The following is a 15,492-nucleotide window of genomic DNA, read 5'->3' as shown; positions in this document are numbered from 1 at the left end:
AGCAAACTCTTCGGTCTTATGAGTACTGGAAAATCAAATGTATTCTTGCTGATACTTCACGCGCAATTTCCGGCTACACCGATATGCAAAATTCCAATGAATACGTAGCCTACTACCATTTGTTCTTGTCGCGTATGCTGGACGCTTTCATCCAACATCTTTCTCGAAACGGGCAGGAGACACTCTGTAAATTGTCATTGCAACAGGTGTAATTTGTGATACGTGTAATTTGTTAAAGGTGTGTCGCTTTAATAAATGTAAAAATAAAATAATATCAAATTTTGATATTGTTTTTTAAAGATATGATCATTCTCCGCAGTTCAATCATATGATATTTCATATATTTACTTGAATACTACCAATCTTTGCCATTTGATCCTACAATAAAGCTACCATACAAATACCCTGTCATTTTACCCAGTTACCATAGCAATAGTGTAACCTGTGAAAAACAGCTCGGTGACCCCCATTTTATATCATCGAACTGTGATAAGCATGATAAGATGCAACGATTTTGAAAACTTCAATAATTCTAAAAGAGGTTCAGAGCCACCCGAAATATTCGAAACTAACGATAATAATAACTCCCGACGATGTCGAAACGTCGTTTATTCCTTTTGCCAATTTTTGTGTAGATTATAATATTAATAATATATAGATTTAGCCAAGTCTAAGAGCGGAGCTCCTGGGCCGAGCTTACCCAGGATAAGTGAGAATTTTGATTTGACTTTTTTTTTTACTTGGTGGTGAGGTTTTCTGCTTAAATTGTTTGGTCTTCTGATTTTGAATAATCTCAAACTACACAAACAAAAGCAGTAAAAAACATTTTTATACAAGAAAAATTTATACTTCGCGCAACTTTTAATTCTCGGTCAGCGTTAACCGGCTCAGTTCTGAACAACCCGGCCTTGATTACAGTAATTTAACCTGGTTTGAGACCGCGAACCAATCGAAAGGCCGGTACCTGGTCAGCAGTTAACTTCAAAAAACACGTGGTCTCGATAATCTCAATTTGGTCACGTGATACTGGTCACGTGATATTGGTCAGCGGACACCTTGTTTTGACAGGTGTCAATTGACCATAGAATGGATGTCCAATATCAGATGTACGCTGTTAACTAAGGCCGCATGTCCTATCAGCTGGAGTATAGGCGCCATGTTGCGCGACATCGTCGTCGTCGTGCGCACGCGCCCACGAGCAACGCCGCTAGCTATTTTTACCAGTGAGAAAAGCGATTTACGGATTTCTTTGAGTATGGGGCTCCGCTTGGCGGCCCTTCGGACCGTCGGAGCTCCGCTAATATTTAGTTTTCAACTGATCAAAATAAACGAATATTGATGAAACCTTTGGATAAACATCAGTTGTTCCTTATTAAGGTTTTACGTCCCGACAAACGTCAAACCAGCCTTAAGAAGCATTTCCTCTTATGTTGGGCACTCGCGCAGTCCCGTGACCAGAACCTAGGTATATATGATTCCAACCAAACAGTAGTCGCTTTTGTCAGGCATGCGAAGTAACCAATGAATACTCTGGGTACGGGATTGGTTTCTGCAAAGGGCGTGGTGTCTCATGTTCTTTGAGCCTGCGGCTGCATTGGAAAGACGACGTTGGTTCTGTTTGCCATGAAAGAAGGGCCAGCAGCAGGTCGTACGACGATCATCCCTTGGTTGTTCGGTTGGTCGGACCTGCAGCAGCAGCAATAGCAGCAGATGATCATGATGATGATGAAGACAAGAGAGCCGCCAATCACAGCTCCCTGACCAACAACAGACATGTCATACCACCAGGCAAAGTCACCTGAATAAAAAAACGTTTACAAGCTTATTTACCAATGAAAGCTAAGATTCAGTGGAGGGACATTTCAAAATTTAATTTACTTATTTAGATTAAAGCTAAATTGGTACTAACAAATAAAAAAGAAACATGGACAGTTGAGACCGGGAAGACTGAGCAAGATTTTTCTTGTGAATTTTTGTCTCTTTATTAAGATTTTTACAATAACTGCGGAAATTCCCGCGCGCTCATTGACTAATTTTCATTGTCAATAAGCGGACAGACAGATGAATTTATAATTTATGCGATGCGTCAACGAGCAAGACCGGACAATTTGACAATTTGCTATCGTAAAAAACAAATTGGTGTCAGTTCAGTTCATGCTTTTGTCCAGTTATTGACAATGAATTTCGTCATAACATTGTCAAATTAGTCTGCAGATCTACTCGGCTATCACCTTGTGGATCCACAGCTACTTTGACAATGTTATGACGAAATTTATGATTAATAACAGGACAGACTCATGAAAAACGGACGTCAATTTGTTAAGTGGAACATCTGTTTAAGTCCTAAAAATAGTATAACACGGGGAGCCCAGGAGAATTAAACATTTGATCAGATCAGAGGCTAACGTAATGTGTAGTTTGTAATCTTGAAAAAAAGAAGTTGGTTTTGAGAGAAAAACACACGTACCACAATCATTGGTATTAATTGGCAGGTCTCCCTCCATCACGGTCACCTTCACAGGATAAACGCTATTTCCCAAAAACTCGCCTCCAGCCAGGAGTTTCACCTGTTAACAGACGACAAAAACTTATGTTAGATTTCTAGCCCTCTCAAATGAGAAGATGGTTTTTCTGTCAGTGACGCAGGCATACTCGGAAAAAATTTCCCAGTTCTCCAGCGAGGAGTCGAAGCTAAGACCTTCCGGTTACTAATTCAAATGCTCCACAGAGCTCCTATAGAAGACTTGTGGAAGCTAAGGCCATTACACTAGGTTCGTGTCTCTGTTATCGATGTTGTACACTGTGTTCCATTTTCTCGGACTTATAAGTTTTAAGACACGCTTTAAAAGAAAACAAATGAATGTAGAGGAATTATTTCCAGTTTAAACTGAAATTTGACAAAGTGAGAGTCAAGAAATGGTGCATTATATGACCTTTTTCGTCTTGTGTTTCCAAAAACGTAAGCTTCGCCGCACCTCTACAATTTAGCAATTTCAACATTTTTTGTAATAAGAAAATAACGCGAATGTCAGGTTTGTGTTTGGGAAGACTGATGACGTAGCAAAAGTGTGTTTAAGTTCCGAAACTTGGAATAGGTAGAGTTTTGAGGCTCAAAAACAAATTAGAACGCAGCCGCGCTAGCCAGGGAAAAGGCCCTGGGAACGAGGACGGTAACGCGCTATAACGCTAGTAACGAAGCTGCGCTATCAAACTCGAGCTCAGTATTCGTAAGCGTGCATCATAATCCAATGACGCTCGCTCATAGCTTCGCAACTTGGCAATGTTATAAAGCAATTGATTCATTCTTTTAGCTGTGCATGGCTGTGCATTGCTGTGCATTGCTATATATTTTGCGCCTCATGAAAATCTTATGCTTCTTTCATGCTTTCCAAATTTCCTGTGTGCATCGTAACTTTCGGAACAATTTCGGTTGCAAAGCTTGCGTTCATTTCTATTGGCACTATATGTTAAAACAGGTCGCAGTTCAACCTCGTTACCAGGGTCTCTCTAAAAGAAGAGAAACCCCTGGAAAGAGTTTTGTCGTGGCTCTCCCCAAATCGCTTGCAAAAGTATGGAAAACCTCACTTAATTGTCGAGATTGATCATGAGTTCTACACAACCCACCGTTAGACGAAGTTCGTCGCCGTTAGGAGTTAGTGCCACTTGTACGTACACACCAGCGGAGAAGAAAGAAGGCAAGGAAGCAGTGAAGCGTGGCACTGCTACGATCTCATCACTGGTGTAAGTGTGAGACCAGGTGATACGCAGATCTGGAACGTTCATTGAAGCGGTTACACTGACTGGGTCATCACACTTATTGACCTAACGGGTAATAAAATTAATTTCATGTTTAGTTAAGTTTAAACTGAAAGGTTAATAAAATCGGTAATTTTTTTTCCACACAATATTTTTTTTGTTGTTTATTTATTTTTTCTATCACGTGTATGTGGGTTCAGTTTTTTTTGTTCAATTCTTGAATGCTTTGTCAATGCACGGTCCATCTGAGGTTTAGCTGATAGCTCAGAACATTTTGTGCGAGAAATGAGGTTCTGTATTGAGCATCAAACCTAACAACTGTTGGCGAAAATCGTGAAATTCTGGCTGAATGTGCTCACTGATAATCAAGTGACAACAGCAAAGAAAAGTACCAGTTGTCCTGATTTATGTCCAGATTTTAAGAATTTAAATAAAATGAAATTTTTCCCGATGAATAAGGAGAATTACTTTTTGGATTGGGATTGAAGAGGTGACTAGCGAATCCAGAAACTAGGATTGATTTTGTCAATCGAGGTGCCTTTCTGAAAAGCGAGTATAAACGATTTATCACTGACACAAATGAAGTACTCTCTACGATAAACTATTGAGATCGATTTAGAGTCAATGTGACAAAAATATGTAAGTAAGCGTACAAACTAAATGATAAGAATTTTCTGATTAAGAACTAAAATCTTCCTAATGAGTTTTGAACTAATAGTATAGGTAATCGTATGAATGCGAATTCAATTAAGGATTTACAGTACGAGTGATATTTGAAAACTCTCTCAAAATTGCATTAGCCTTTAGGCGAGTACAATGTGAAAGAATTTTCAAATATCACGGGTAGTGTACATCCTTAATTGCTCGAGCTTTCATAGTATTACTCATTTATTGTATGACTGAAAAAATTACGAACGCGCTTGCACGCTAATTTGCACCGCTGTGCAAATTTAAAGTTAACGAAAAATTGGGCTGCTCTCAGCCAGTCACAGTGAAGTAATTTTCTCAGTCATGTAAAAAAGTGGTTACCTTGAGCTTAAAAGTGATTGGCTTGTCGACAAAATCCATTTTGCAGGTGATCGTGCTGCAATCGTCACTAATGGTGCATCCGTCACTGAGGGTTTTTCGGGAACCCGTGCTACAGAGAGCGTCAACTAAAAAGGAATTGAGACTAGTTTATCACCTCTAAGATACCAGCAAGACACTTAACACTCACAGTGCCTCTCTCCACCCAGGTGTATAAGTGGGTACCGGCGAATTTAATGCTGGGGGCAACCCTGCGATGGACTAGCATCCCATCCAGGGGGGAGTAGAAATACTCCTGGTCACTATTGAAACCGGAGGTAAGCGCTGGCCTGATGGGCCACTTGGCTCACATACTGACTTCGCCTTAACTGAGATATCAGAGGCCCTTCTGGAATAACTTTCCAAACAAGGGGCAACACTGAGAAAAAGAATAACATAACAAGCCAGAACAAGTCGTGGTGACGTAATGTATTCGATGCTCACGAACTTCTCTCTCCATCCACCGCCTTTGTAAAGTTTACATCAAGTTTTACTAGCCATTTCAAACAGGTTACACCCTTTATGGAAACCCGAAAGTAAAGCGAAACCTAGAGTTTTGCGCGGTCATCCTTACTTGTGCATGGTACAGTAAAAACCCACATAAAAGAACAAGTGGATTAAGAACACTCAGGCTGAAATTTGGTCAAAAATGTACCATAGACATTCAGCCTGAAAGATGAAAATTGTTCTTATATATAAAAAAAAATTGGCTGCCAGTTAGATCAGAATAACCTACTAGGGTACAATACTAGGTACAGTACTAAATAGATCAATATATGTGATATCCATTAATTAATTAAAATGTTGTGCTTGCACATTGATTTCATCTGTTGGTAGTCTATGCAGTATTTAAGAACACCTTAAGAACATTTTCAGGCTGATTTTGCAGAAAACACCTGATATATAAGAACAAAATCAGCCTGAAAACTCAAAACACGTTTTCTTTTATGCGGGTTTTTAAAATAATGATTTTTAGGGTGCTGTTTCCCAGTGGGTCAGAAGCACCTTGGTCAACACAGCAAGTTTTTCATTGCTTGTAAATTTATTTTGCAGCCTCGTTGGAAAAACTTCTTAAAATGTTCCCTTGTGATCAACCAAACCTAGCTGCGTAACAAATTCCGAAAAGCTATCGCTCATTCAACTCTTTTTTATATCGTCTTCGTTAACTTCAGTTGGTAATTTTCACATTTAAGTCCTTTGCCTTTTTTTATAAATGACAAACTTAACAAATTTAATGGGACTGCCTACGCATTTAATAACAATTAATGATCAGCGAGGCCATCAACATAAAAAGTTTTGTTTTCCATCGACCTCTCTCGTAAAGTGAGTCGCTCGATCGGTCAGTCAGTTTAAAAAATAAAATGTAACAAAACCGAAGAAAAGAAGTATTGAGAGAGACAAGCGAGCCTGGATTAGATCTTGACGGCCGTGACTGCCATTTTGCATAGAGTAACTGTCACTCTGAAAGGCGTTCGAAGACTTCAGCTTATGTACGAAGGTTGATTTAGATAGGTGTTTAGATGCAGAGTCACTTGAAGATGTATACAAGGGGAGCGTATTAAACTTTGAAACACCGAAAAATGGGAGAAGGCAATGGATCAAAACCATGTTTATATTATTATTTTTTTAAGAAACTGGATGCGTCAGGCGATGGGAAATGAAACATTTTATAGGGCTGGTCTAAGAACATTTCAACCGACTAGAGAAAGCGAGAAGAAACTAGACAAGTCAAAGCGGTACTACAAGGAAACAAGAATCTCTTGTCCTTTATGCAAGGCGGAGCACTGGCTAGGTAATCCAACAAACCGATAACCAATGGCTCCCATATGTTCAGGGTATCTCTGAAAAAACATGGCTGCTTATTAAAATAGACAAAAAATCAAACTCTCTTACAAACCACAAGCAACCACGAGCAATCATTGATGCAGTTCAGTGCCGATCAGCTGAAATCTAGCGTGGCATGCAAAATGAATTGCAAACAGTCCGAATTTGCATGCTTTATAAACCAGACAAATCCCTAAATAACACAAAAATCTGTCTTAATGTTCGACCAAACTCCAAAGTAGCGATCTATAGGGACAAAAGGAGAAATCAAATCGACTTTGGCAACGTTGAAGTCTTTGCACGTAAGGTGAATTTTCAGGCCCAACTCTGGGAATAATCATATTATCATCTGATTCCAGAGGATTTAAAAACAGAATAATGTTTAGAACGGTTATAAATCTCGTGCTATGTGTTTCTAAGTCACAGAAAACAGTCTTCCTAACTTTCCGTATAAAGAATCAATTGTATCAACACAAAGGCCGGAGTGGAAATTTCCATTAATGAAGAACTCAACTTTACACCGACTGAAATAATTAACGATTACCACAAACTGATATGACATAAAGTTAGTCTGTAAAATTACCTGCAGTGGAAGAAATTAGTTGACTAAAAACAAGGATGAAAGATCTTGCGGCCAAAGTGGTTCTTGGAGAAAACATTTCAACGGAGGAAGACAAAAAGCTTCAATATGCAAATATATATCATGGCGTCTGGAACGTTCAGTGTCGACCGCTTGATTGACACGGGTTCCGGGATTTCCGGTTTGACCGGTTTTGTAGTATTCTTAGAACAGAAGTGACGTTATATATAACATACAAACATTAACAAAATACCATATTTAATTTTATGCAAGACTCAAGAAAATAGCGTGGAAAACACAGGGCTAAGTTAAAAAAAGCTACGAATATTTCTAAATATCCCTAAATTTTCTAAATATCTTAATATTTTCTAAATGTCTCGGAAACTTCTAAATATCCCCCAAAATATCCGGATATTTGTGGAATGGACAAGGTCAGCAACTTTTACTGCACAATGAAACCCATTTTTATATATTATGAATCCTGCTGGCTGCAATTTTTGGTTGACCTTTGCAGAAAAATTAAGTAACGCTTTCTTTTACATTAAATAGCTCGTAGAGGTGGACTAGTGTTCAGTAAAAGATGTTTGAACTGCCGGTGCAACTTGGCAGCCATTCATCGCTGTAAAGTCCTACGTGAGTAACTCATTTCAGTGCTGCGATGTCAATTTCAATCTTTGAACCAATCACGCGCGGCGAAAGTGAGACGACATTGCCGTGAAAACTATGAGATGATCGGATCGTTACTATAATACCACACGAGCACATACGAGTAACATACGAGTACATACGAGTAACATACGAGCACATGTGCATGTTACTGGTATGTACTCGTATGTCATTCGTCATGGTACTCGTATGTACTCGTATGTACTTTTATATTACTCGTATGTACTCGTATGTACTCGTATTTTACTCGTTTGTACTCGTGTGGTGTTTTAGTCACGATCTAAGATAATCACGATACTATCACGAAGAAACGAACTCAGAGATGGGGTACACAATCATTTATTACAAAGCTTCAAAAGTAGTAGCACCTGAAACCTGGGAAAGGCGGTTGGGAAGCTCTCGCTTGAACTACTGGATTCAAAGATGTCCATCTAAAAGAGCTTATCTAAACTCACCTACTGCTGGGCTTTCTGTTACAGAAATTCTAAATCTATATTAACTAAACCATTTTAGGTGTACATTAAAACACTTAATTACTATCATAACCAGACAGACCCAGAGACGGGGTAAGCAATTATTGAGTAACGAATTAATAACTATTATCATTACTAAAAGGTGGGAGCAGGCAATAAGTCGAACAGTTTTTTAGTTTTCCGTTATTAAAAAAGAAAGGTAAAACAAAACAAAAACAAAAACAATAGAACCAGATCTGGGTGGTCAGGGGATGGAGAACAAAGCATTTTATGAAGTTGGCCTAACATCTATCGAGAACACTTTGATTTATCGAGCTCTTGTTGTCAGATATACATGTATCTTGGCATTCCTGTGATAATCTTTTAGTGAGCTGCACTACTTAAAAATTTGATACAGAAACTTTTACGTAGGAAAACTCAGTAACAACGGCTTCATTTTGTTATTGAAAGAAAAAGAAAAGAAAAGGCGGCTAAAGAGATGGTGTTGCGACCCGGGCACGTTATGTCGGATTATGAAATTAGCATGGCGCCCACCTTCACTGTTGTAGACATTTTAAATTTACACAATATGGGAGTCCAATTTTACTACTTGAATTCAAAACGTCAGAAAAGTCTGTCTACATATTAGCATGTGCAGTAAGGAATAAAGGCTCTGGGTTCAGGACTGGTTACAGCAAAGCAAGCAGCGTTTCAAGCAACGTTGGCGTTGTTGCTAGTTGTAATGACAGAAGGGCCACCAGCAGGTTGCATGAGGATGACCCCTTGGTTGTTCGGTCGGGACCTGCAGCAGCAGCAATAGCAGTAGATGATCATGATGATGACGAAGAGAATCGAGCCGCCAACCACAGCTCCCTTGCTACCATCGTTCATTTCATGCCACCAAGCCAGGGCACCTTAATAAAGAAATGTTTACATGAAGAGTATTTAAATAAAGGATATACATTTCAATATATCAAGGCACGTTTTACGCAGATAATTGCAATAGAATCGAAGGATCCTCATTATGGAGGGAGATTGAGCAGAATTTTCTTGTGAATTTTTCTTTCACTTCAAATCATTAGGACTCGAAACACACGGAGAGCCTAGGAAAATTAAACATGTAATCAGAATACAGGCTATGGAGATATGTGTAAAACGTTTTTTGTCTTGTAAAGAAGGTTGTTTTTAAAAGAAAAACAAGGTAAGTCACACGTACCACATGCATTGGTATTAATTGGCAGGTCTCCCTCCATCACGGTCGCCTTCACAGGATAAACGCCTTTTCCCAAAATCTCTCCTCCAGCCAGGAGTTTCACCTGTTCAAAGACAGCAAAAACTGACGTCAGATTTCTAGCCCTCTCATTGTCTGAGAGTGCACAGAATGGTATGGCGTCATTCAAGCGTTTGCCACAGATACCGCCAACCTCGTTCCCTGGGTCCTCTTTCTACATCGAGAAAGTACTGAGAGGACCCTGGGAACGAGGTTGAGACAACGCGCGATACATTTACCAATGTTGCACAGTGTGTTCTACGTATTTACACCGCTGAGCTCTTTAACAGCTTTTAAAATTGCAACGAATTAATGTCACTTCGAATGTCACTTCTTGGAGTTTGAGAAGATGATGTAAAAAAGTGTAACTTTGAAATGGGTAGAATTTTGGGGCTCACAAAAAATGCCATGACTGATCATGAGTTCTACACGAAGTACCAACCTTTACACGGAGTTCGTCGCCCTTGGGAGTGAGCCCGACTTGCACGTACACACCAGCGGAAACGATAGAGGGCAAGGAAGCAGTGAAGCCTGGTACTTCTACAATGTCGTCACTGGTGTAAGTATGAGACCAGGTGATACGCAGATCTGGGACGTCCATTGTCGCGGTTACACTGACTGGGTCATCACACTTATTGACCTAACAGGTAATAAAATTAATACTCATGTTTAATCCGGTTTGTACTGAAATCTTTTGAAGTTCTTTTTCAGCTCGTTAATATTTTGATTAGTTTTGAATTAGTGTCCCATCATGTCTAGGTGTTTGTTTTGTTCATTTCTGAGATTCGCACTGTACATTGCCACTGCAGGTCCTCGTGACTATTACCTGAAATCTCGGAAATTTTTGTCTGAGAAAGGTTCTGTTTCGATAGCTGGGAATTCTGAATAACTGTAAGCCAAAATCTTGAAATTCCGGCTAAATAGACAAGAGCTGACTGATTGCCAAGTGACAGTTGTCCTGATTTCACGGCAGATTCTCAATGAATTTAAATAAAATGCATTAAGGTTAGTAAGGAGAGCTAATGCTTCTAGACTGAGAATGAAACGGTGACTAACGCAGTCCTGAAACTAGGATTGATTTTGTCAATCGAGATGTCTTTCAGAAAAGCGAGTATATAAACACGATATTTCACTAATGAGGTACTTTTTGCGATAAAACTATTGAGATCGATTCAAAATCATTGTGACAAAAATATGTAAGTGAGCGTGGAACCAACCGGCTAGAATTTTCCGATTACCTCGAGCTTAAATGTGATCGGTTCGTCGACAAAATCCATTTTGCACGTGATCTTGCTGCAGTCGTCACTAATGGTGCATCCGTCTCCCAGAGTGCTGCTGGCGCCGGTGCTACAAGCACCGTCAGCTACAACAAAATGAGAATAGGAAAGCATAGATCAGAACCTAGCCTTAAGTACCCTTTTTAACACCTTGAAATATCCCACGATTATATTATAACTGCTTCAATAATTTAGCTGCACCAAGAGACAAGTTTTCCCTTAATAATTTAATAAATAGCAGATAAATATGTCGAATACATTCTAGCTTGCATTTTTATTGTTTAACATTAATTGTTTGGTTAAACGCCGCATCCATTCCAAAATGGCTGTTGAGATTAAAATAGATAAACTATTTCGATGCTGATCAAATTATACCCTCTCCTAATATTTTTCTCCCAGGGTCTCTCGTCTTTTTTTCACTTAAATTTTTTTTTCTTACTTATAAATAACTCTTTTTGTTTACCTGACTACTTGAACTACAGTTGAGAATATTAAGTACGTATCTACTTCACAAAATAAATTTTGTTTACTTAGCTACTTCGCTACTTCACATTAATCTATGGATTAGTAAAGCGTAAAAAAGAAAAGAAAAGTAAAGCAAAAACAAGAAAGATAAGAAGTTACAAAAGAAATCTTCATTATGCACAGCAATTTCCCGTTGTATATTGATTTTTTTCTCTTAGAAGCGTGAGAAAACTGTGAAAACAAAGTTTTTTTCTTGTAAGCAGCTACTATATATGGAGTACTTTACTATAAGAAGTGAGTAATTGACGGAGTACGTATAGGTGTTCTCTATTGTCGAAAATTCCGTACAGAATCATGCTCTCTGTTAATGTGACATTTTCTTTAGTTTTGTTAGTCCACCATGTTTGGAATAAGTCCCAGAAGGATAAAGTTAATTGACAGTGCAAAAACATATGATCTAAAAAATGCCTGTCAGCAAGACATTGGGGCATATGTCATCATCACATATCTTGGCTTTAAAGAGACTGACTTTTGACTGACTGTCATAGGAGAGAAAAAACAACGCGGTCTCAAGATGATCGATTTTAACATTATGAATAAAGCACCTTCTCTTGATATTGTGTTATTAACTGATACTTTTGACGGAAAACTTGAGTTCATTCATACTCCATTGAGCACCATCATTTCGGGAATTTCCACCTGTATTTACCGTTACCTTGTTTAATTTTCTTACGGGCGTCAGTCTAGATAATGAAATAAAATCGAGGTCTAGTTTTCAAAAGCGCTCTTCCTGGAAATAGTGATTTTGGATTCCATAACCTATCAGAATTTTGTTATCTAATTGTCTAGCTAAATCTTATTCATTTTGACGACCTTTTAACATCGAAAATCGGCTGTTTGGTTAAAATTAGTAGCTTGCCCACACCTTGCACAAAAGCAAAAAGGAATTGTGCCCACACCACAAAAAACAAAATGGTGACCCTTGAATACGTTTGAACTTAAGAGCACGTACAAATGATGATATGGAACTAGCGGGTTCAGAATTTAAGAAAGGCTACTGTGCCCTCGAAGTTGGAATTGTGCAATCTTCTTCTTGTAACACTTATGCTGTAAGAAATATTTAACAACAGTTTTTACTTTCTAAGTTAGTGTGATCTTTAAGTTCCAAGATTGTTACTTTTATATTACTCACGTTACCTTACTTTGGTCAACCACTAAGGAACACTTGGTTAAAATCTAAGTAGAAAATGTTTTAGTCAACCTTTGTACCCTCGAAGGAAAATATGTTAAGTAGCTTGGCGCGTAATCGCGTTGGTATTCCGTGCGATCTGCGCATGCTACTAGGTTAGCCTAAAACGAAGAAAATGATATATTGACAGTTGTTGATAGATCATGTGGTTGTCTCTTTAAAAGGAACGTGATAAGTGAACTCTTCGTATAGTTGTTCCAATCAGTCAAGACTATAAATTGCCAAAGTTGTTCAACAACTGCGTACTGAAGCTGAAGAATAAAAAGTGAAGTAACGAAGAGCTGGAGTGCTGTTTAATGATACTTTAACGGGAAGCTTTCTCACCCGTAGGTGATCTACAGAAAGGTCCCGATCCAAAATAACATTAAATTATTGTGTAAGTTATTTCCCCAAACTTGGCTTCAACACAATGTGGCCATGAATAGACTAACAAGCCCCTTTTCTCCACTATTTACAGCCTTGGTAAAGCTTATTATATATTTTTAAAACCCATTTCAACGAAGGTACATTCCTTTATGGAAAACCGAAAGTGTAGAGAAACTTAAGGAGTCTTGCATGTTCATACTTTCTTGAACGTGACGTTTGGATACATTGATATCGGGAATTGTGAAGACTCGTGAGAGATATACATCATTTTTGTTCGACCAATCAACTTCAAATGACCATTATCCGATTATGATTATCAGTGATAACTACAACGATATATTTGTGAGGCGCAACAAGGTATTTCCCTTTTAAATTTGTTTTGTAGTCTCCCTGCGACAAAACTAATACTGAAAGGCGTGGCTAAATTAGGAAACATAGTTGCGGAGGTAAATGTTTCCCAGTTTAGCCGCGCAGGAAACAGATGTACAAATTTTGCTGCTCGGAAACAAATATGTGTTTGTCTTAGGTCAAAAAAAATTTTTGCTTCCCAAACACAAATTGGAAATTTTGCTTCCAAACGCTTTGCTTCCCAGATACAAATTGGAAGTTTTTGGTCTTCATGAAAACAATTTTGACTAGTTTCCAGTGCTGCTCATTAAAAATGTTTCCCAGCAACGGTGAGCGTACAACAATGGCTGACGGCAAAGTCGAAGTAGAAAAGCCACAAGCAGGTCATAGAAAAGGGAAGGAAAAGAAGGAAAGGAATTGGAAAGACGAGGAGATGGAGTTACTCATTACCTATTAAAAGGACAGGGCTTGTTTGTGGGATGTAGCTCGTGAAGACACCATGAATAGAAATAAAAGGGAAGTGGCTTACTGTCAAATCGATACACCGATGTTAGTCGGATCTTTGTTTTCAGGAACATTTGCAGGGGACAATCTATCAAAAATTGAGTCGATCTGGGCATTATGTTCAAACTGCTTCTGGTTACCTTTGAATTTCATGAGTAACCTCTTGTCCATCTTCTATTTCGACTCGATCTGTTTACTTTTCTCACCCGGTTTAACTTCAAGATAGCTTTTGAACATCGAGAAGACTTCGTTTATGACAGGCGAATCTCCGGGATTAGAAGTACCAGCAACACTAGGTTCTGTAAGGCTAGCTCCGGGAGTAGGCATCCTCGATCGACGCGTTATACTCGTGCAAAATAGAGAACGTGACCGGCTTGAAGGATAATAACTGTAGGTTTGCAAGCGAGAGAGATCAAACGAAACTGCCGTAAAGTATAAACAGAAAGAAACGACCATTCACGACTTCGCAATACGCGTCCCGCGACACTTAACACACAAAATCCAGTGAGGAATGTGACGCTAAAATACCAGAGGAAAATGTATAAATTAGCCGTCGCCGCTCGCGTTCCTCAGACTACGCAGTCTGGTTATTTAACGTTGTTGTTTTGCAGAGCACGGCTAAGAAATGTGCAAATGTACCTATTTTGTTTGCTTCCCGCTAATTTAGCCACCTCTGACTTGAACATATCAAGAAACAATGTTATAGGAGATAAACTATTTTCGTAGTTCTTGATGAGCAAGAAACATTTCATCAACTAACAAAAAAAAAGCGAGGTAGAAATGTAGCAAGTCTACATAAATTTTGAGAGAAATCGCGGGCTGATAATTCGTTAAACACAATGAATGGCTTGTAGCGCGTCCATATGTTCACGGTATTTCGGAAAGAAATTCTCGGAAAGAAATGGTCGCTTTTTAAAATCAACAAACAGATCAATCTGTCAAACCACGACTCTCAAGCAACCGAAAGCAGTGGTTTTATGCCGGACAACGCCGATCAGCCAAAATCTAACCTGGCATACAAACTGAACAGAGAGATCACTGAAGAACAAAAAAATGACTGTCTTGATGTTTGACCAATCTCCAAAGTTGCGATCCATGGCGACAAGCAATCACATCGATTTGACAACGATGTCTTTAGACGTCAAGCTGGATTTTATACAGGCTCAATTCTGGGAGCGATCACTTGCTCGTAAAATGTTCAGAACGGTCGTAAATCTTGGGTTATGTACTTTTGAATCACGGAAAACAGCCTTCCTCACTTTAACCTTAAAGAATCAATTGCATTCACCACAGTGAAATAGAAATTTCTGGTATATAAGAACTTAATTAATATAATTAACGACTACCACAAATAGATATGTCTCAAAAGTAGTTTTAAGGTTTGCTAACTAAAAAAAAAAGTACCTGCAGTTGAAGATCTTAGTTGGCTAATTATAAAAACCAGGATGAAAAGTCCTGCGGCAAGTGTCTCCCTTGGAGAGAACATTATAACAGTGGAAAGACAAAAAGCTTTAGCATGCAGATGTATATAATGGCGTGTAAAACACTCAGCTTTGGCCGCTTGATTGACACCGATTCCGGAATTTGCCGGTTTGGCTGGTTTCATAGTATTCTTGGAACGGAAGTGTTGTTTCTCGGAATTGTGCTATATATAACATACAGCATTAAAT

General features: G+C 38.7%; 2 protein-coding genes across 2 annotated transcripts; both read right to left on the bottom strand.

Annotated features, from left to right (window-relative positions):
- Window positions 1–601: 601 nt before the first annotated feature.
- LOC145492595 (uncharacterized) lies at window positions 602–7,337 on the bottom strand. Its single transcript, XM_081472029.1, has 5 exons — window positions 7,229–7,337; window positions 4,786–4,910; window positions 3,625–3,822; window positions 2,468–2,567; window positions 602–1,798 (listed from the first exon to the last, which is right to left on the bottom strand). Exons 1-5 carry the CDS (start codon window positions 7,302–7,304, stop codon window positions 1,569–1,571), a joined length of 729 nt encoding a protein of 242 aa, XP_081328155.1. The 5' UTR covers window positions 7,305–7,337; the 3' UTR covers window positions 602–1,568.
- Window positions 7,338–7,477: 140 nt separating this feature from the next.
- On the bottom strand, window positions 7,478–15,341 carry LOC145492596 (uncharacterized). Its single transcript, XM_081472030.1, has 5 exons — window positions 15,227–15,341; window positions 10,852–10,976; window positions 10,056–10,253; window positions 9,560–9,659; window positions 7,478–9,257 (listed from the first exon to the last, which is right to left on the bottom strand). The coding sequence occupies exons 1-5, from the start codon at window positions 15,306–15,308 to the stop codon at window positions 9,055–9,057; spliced, it is 708 nt and encodes a 235-aa protein (XP_081328156.1). The 5' UTR covers window positions 15,309–15,341; the 3' UTR covers window positions 7,478–9,054.
- Between the last annotated feature and the right edge of the window lie 151 nt (window positions 15,342–15,492).

Source organism: Orbicella franksi, chromosome 7 (genome assembly GCF_964199315.1).
Source record: "Orbicella franksi chromosome 7, jaOrbFran1.1, whole genome shotgun sequence".
NCBI lineage: Eukaryota > Metazoa > Cnidaria > Anthozoa > Scleractinia > Merulinidae > Orbicella > Orbicella franksi.
Note: the sequence above shows the minus strand (reverse complement) of the source record. Positions and strands in the feature narration are given on the sequence as shown.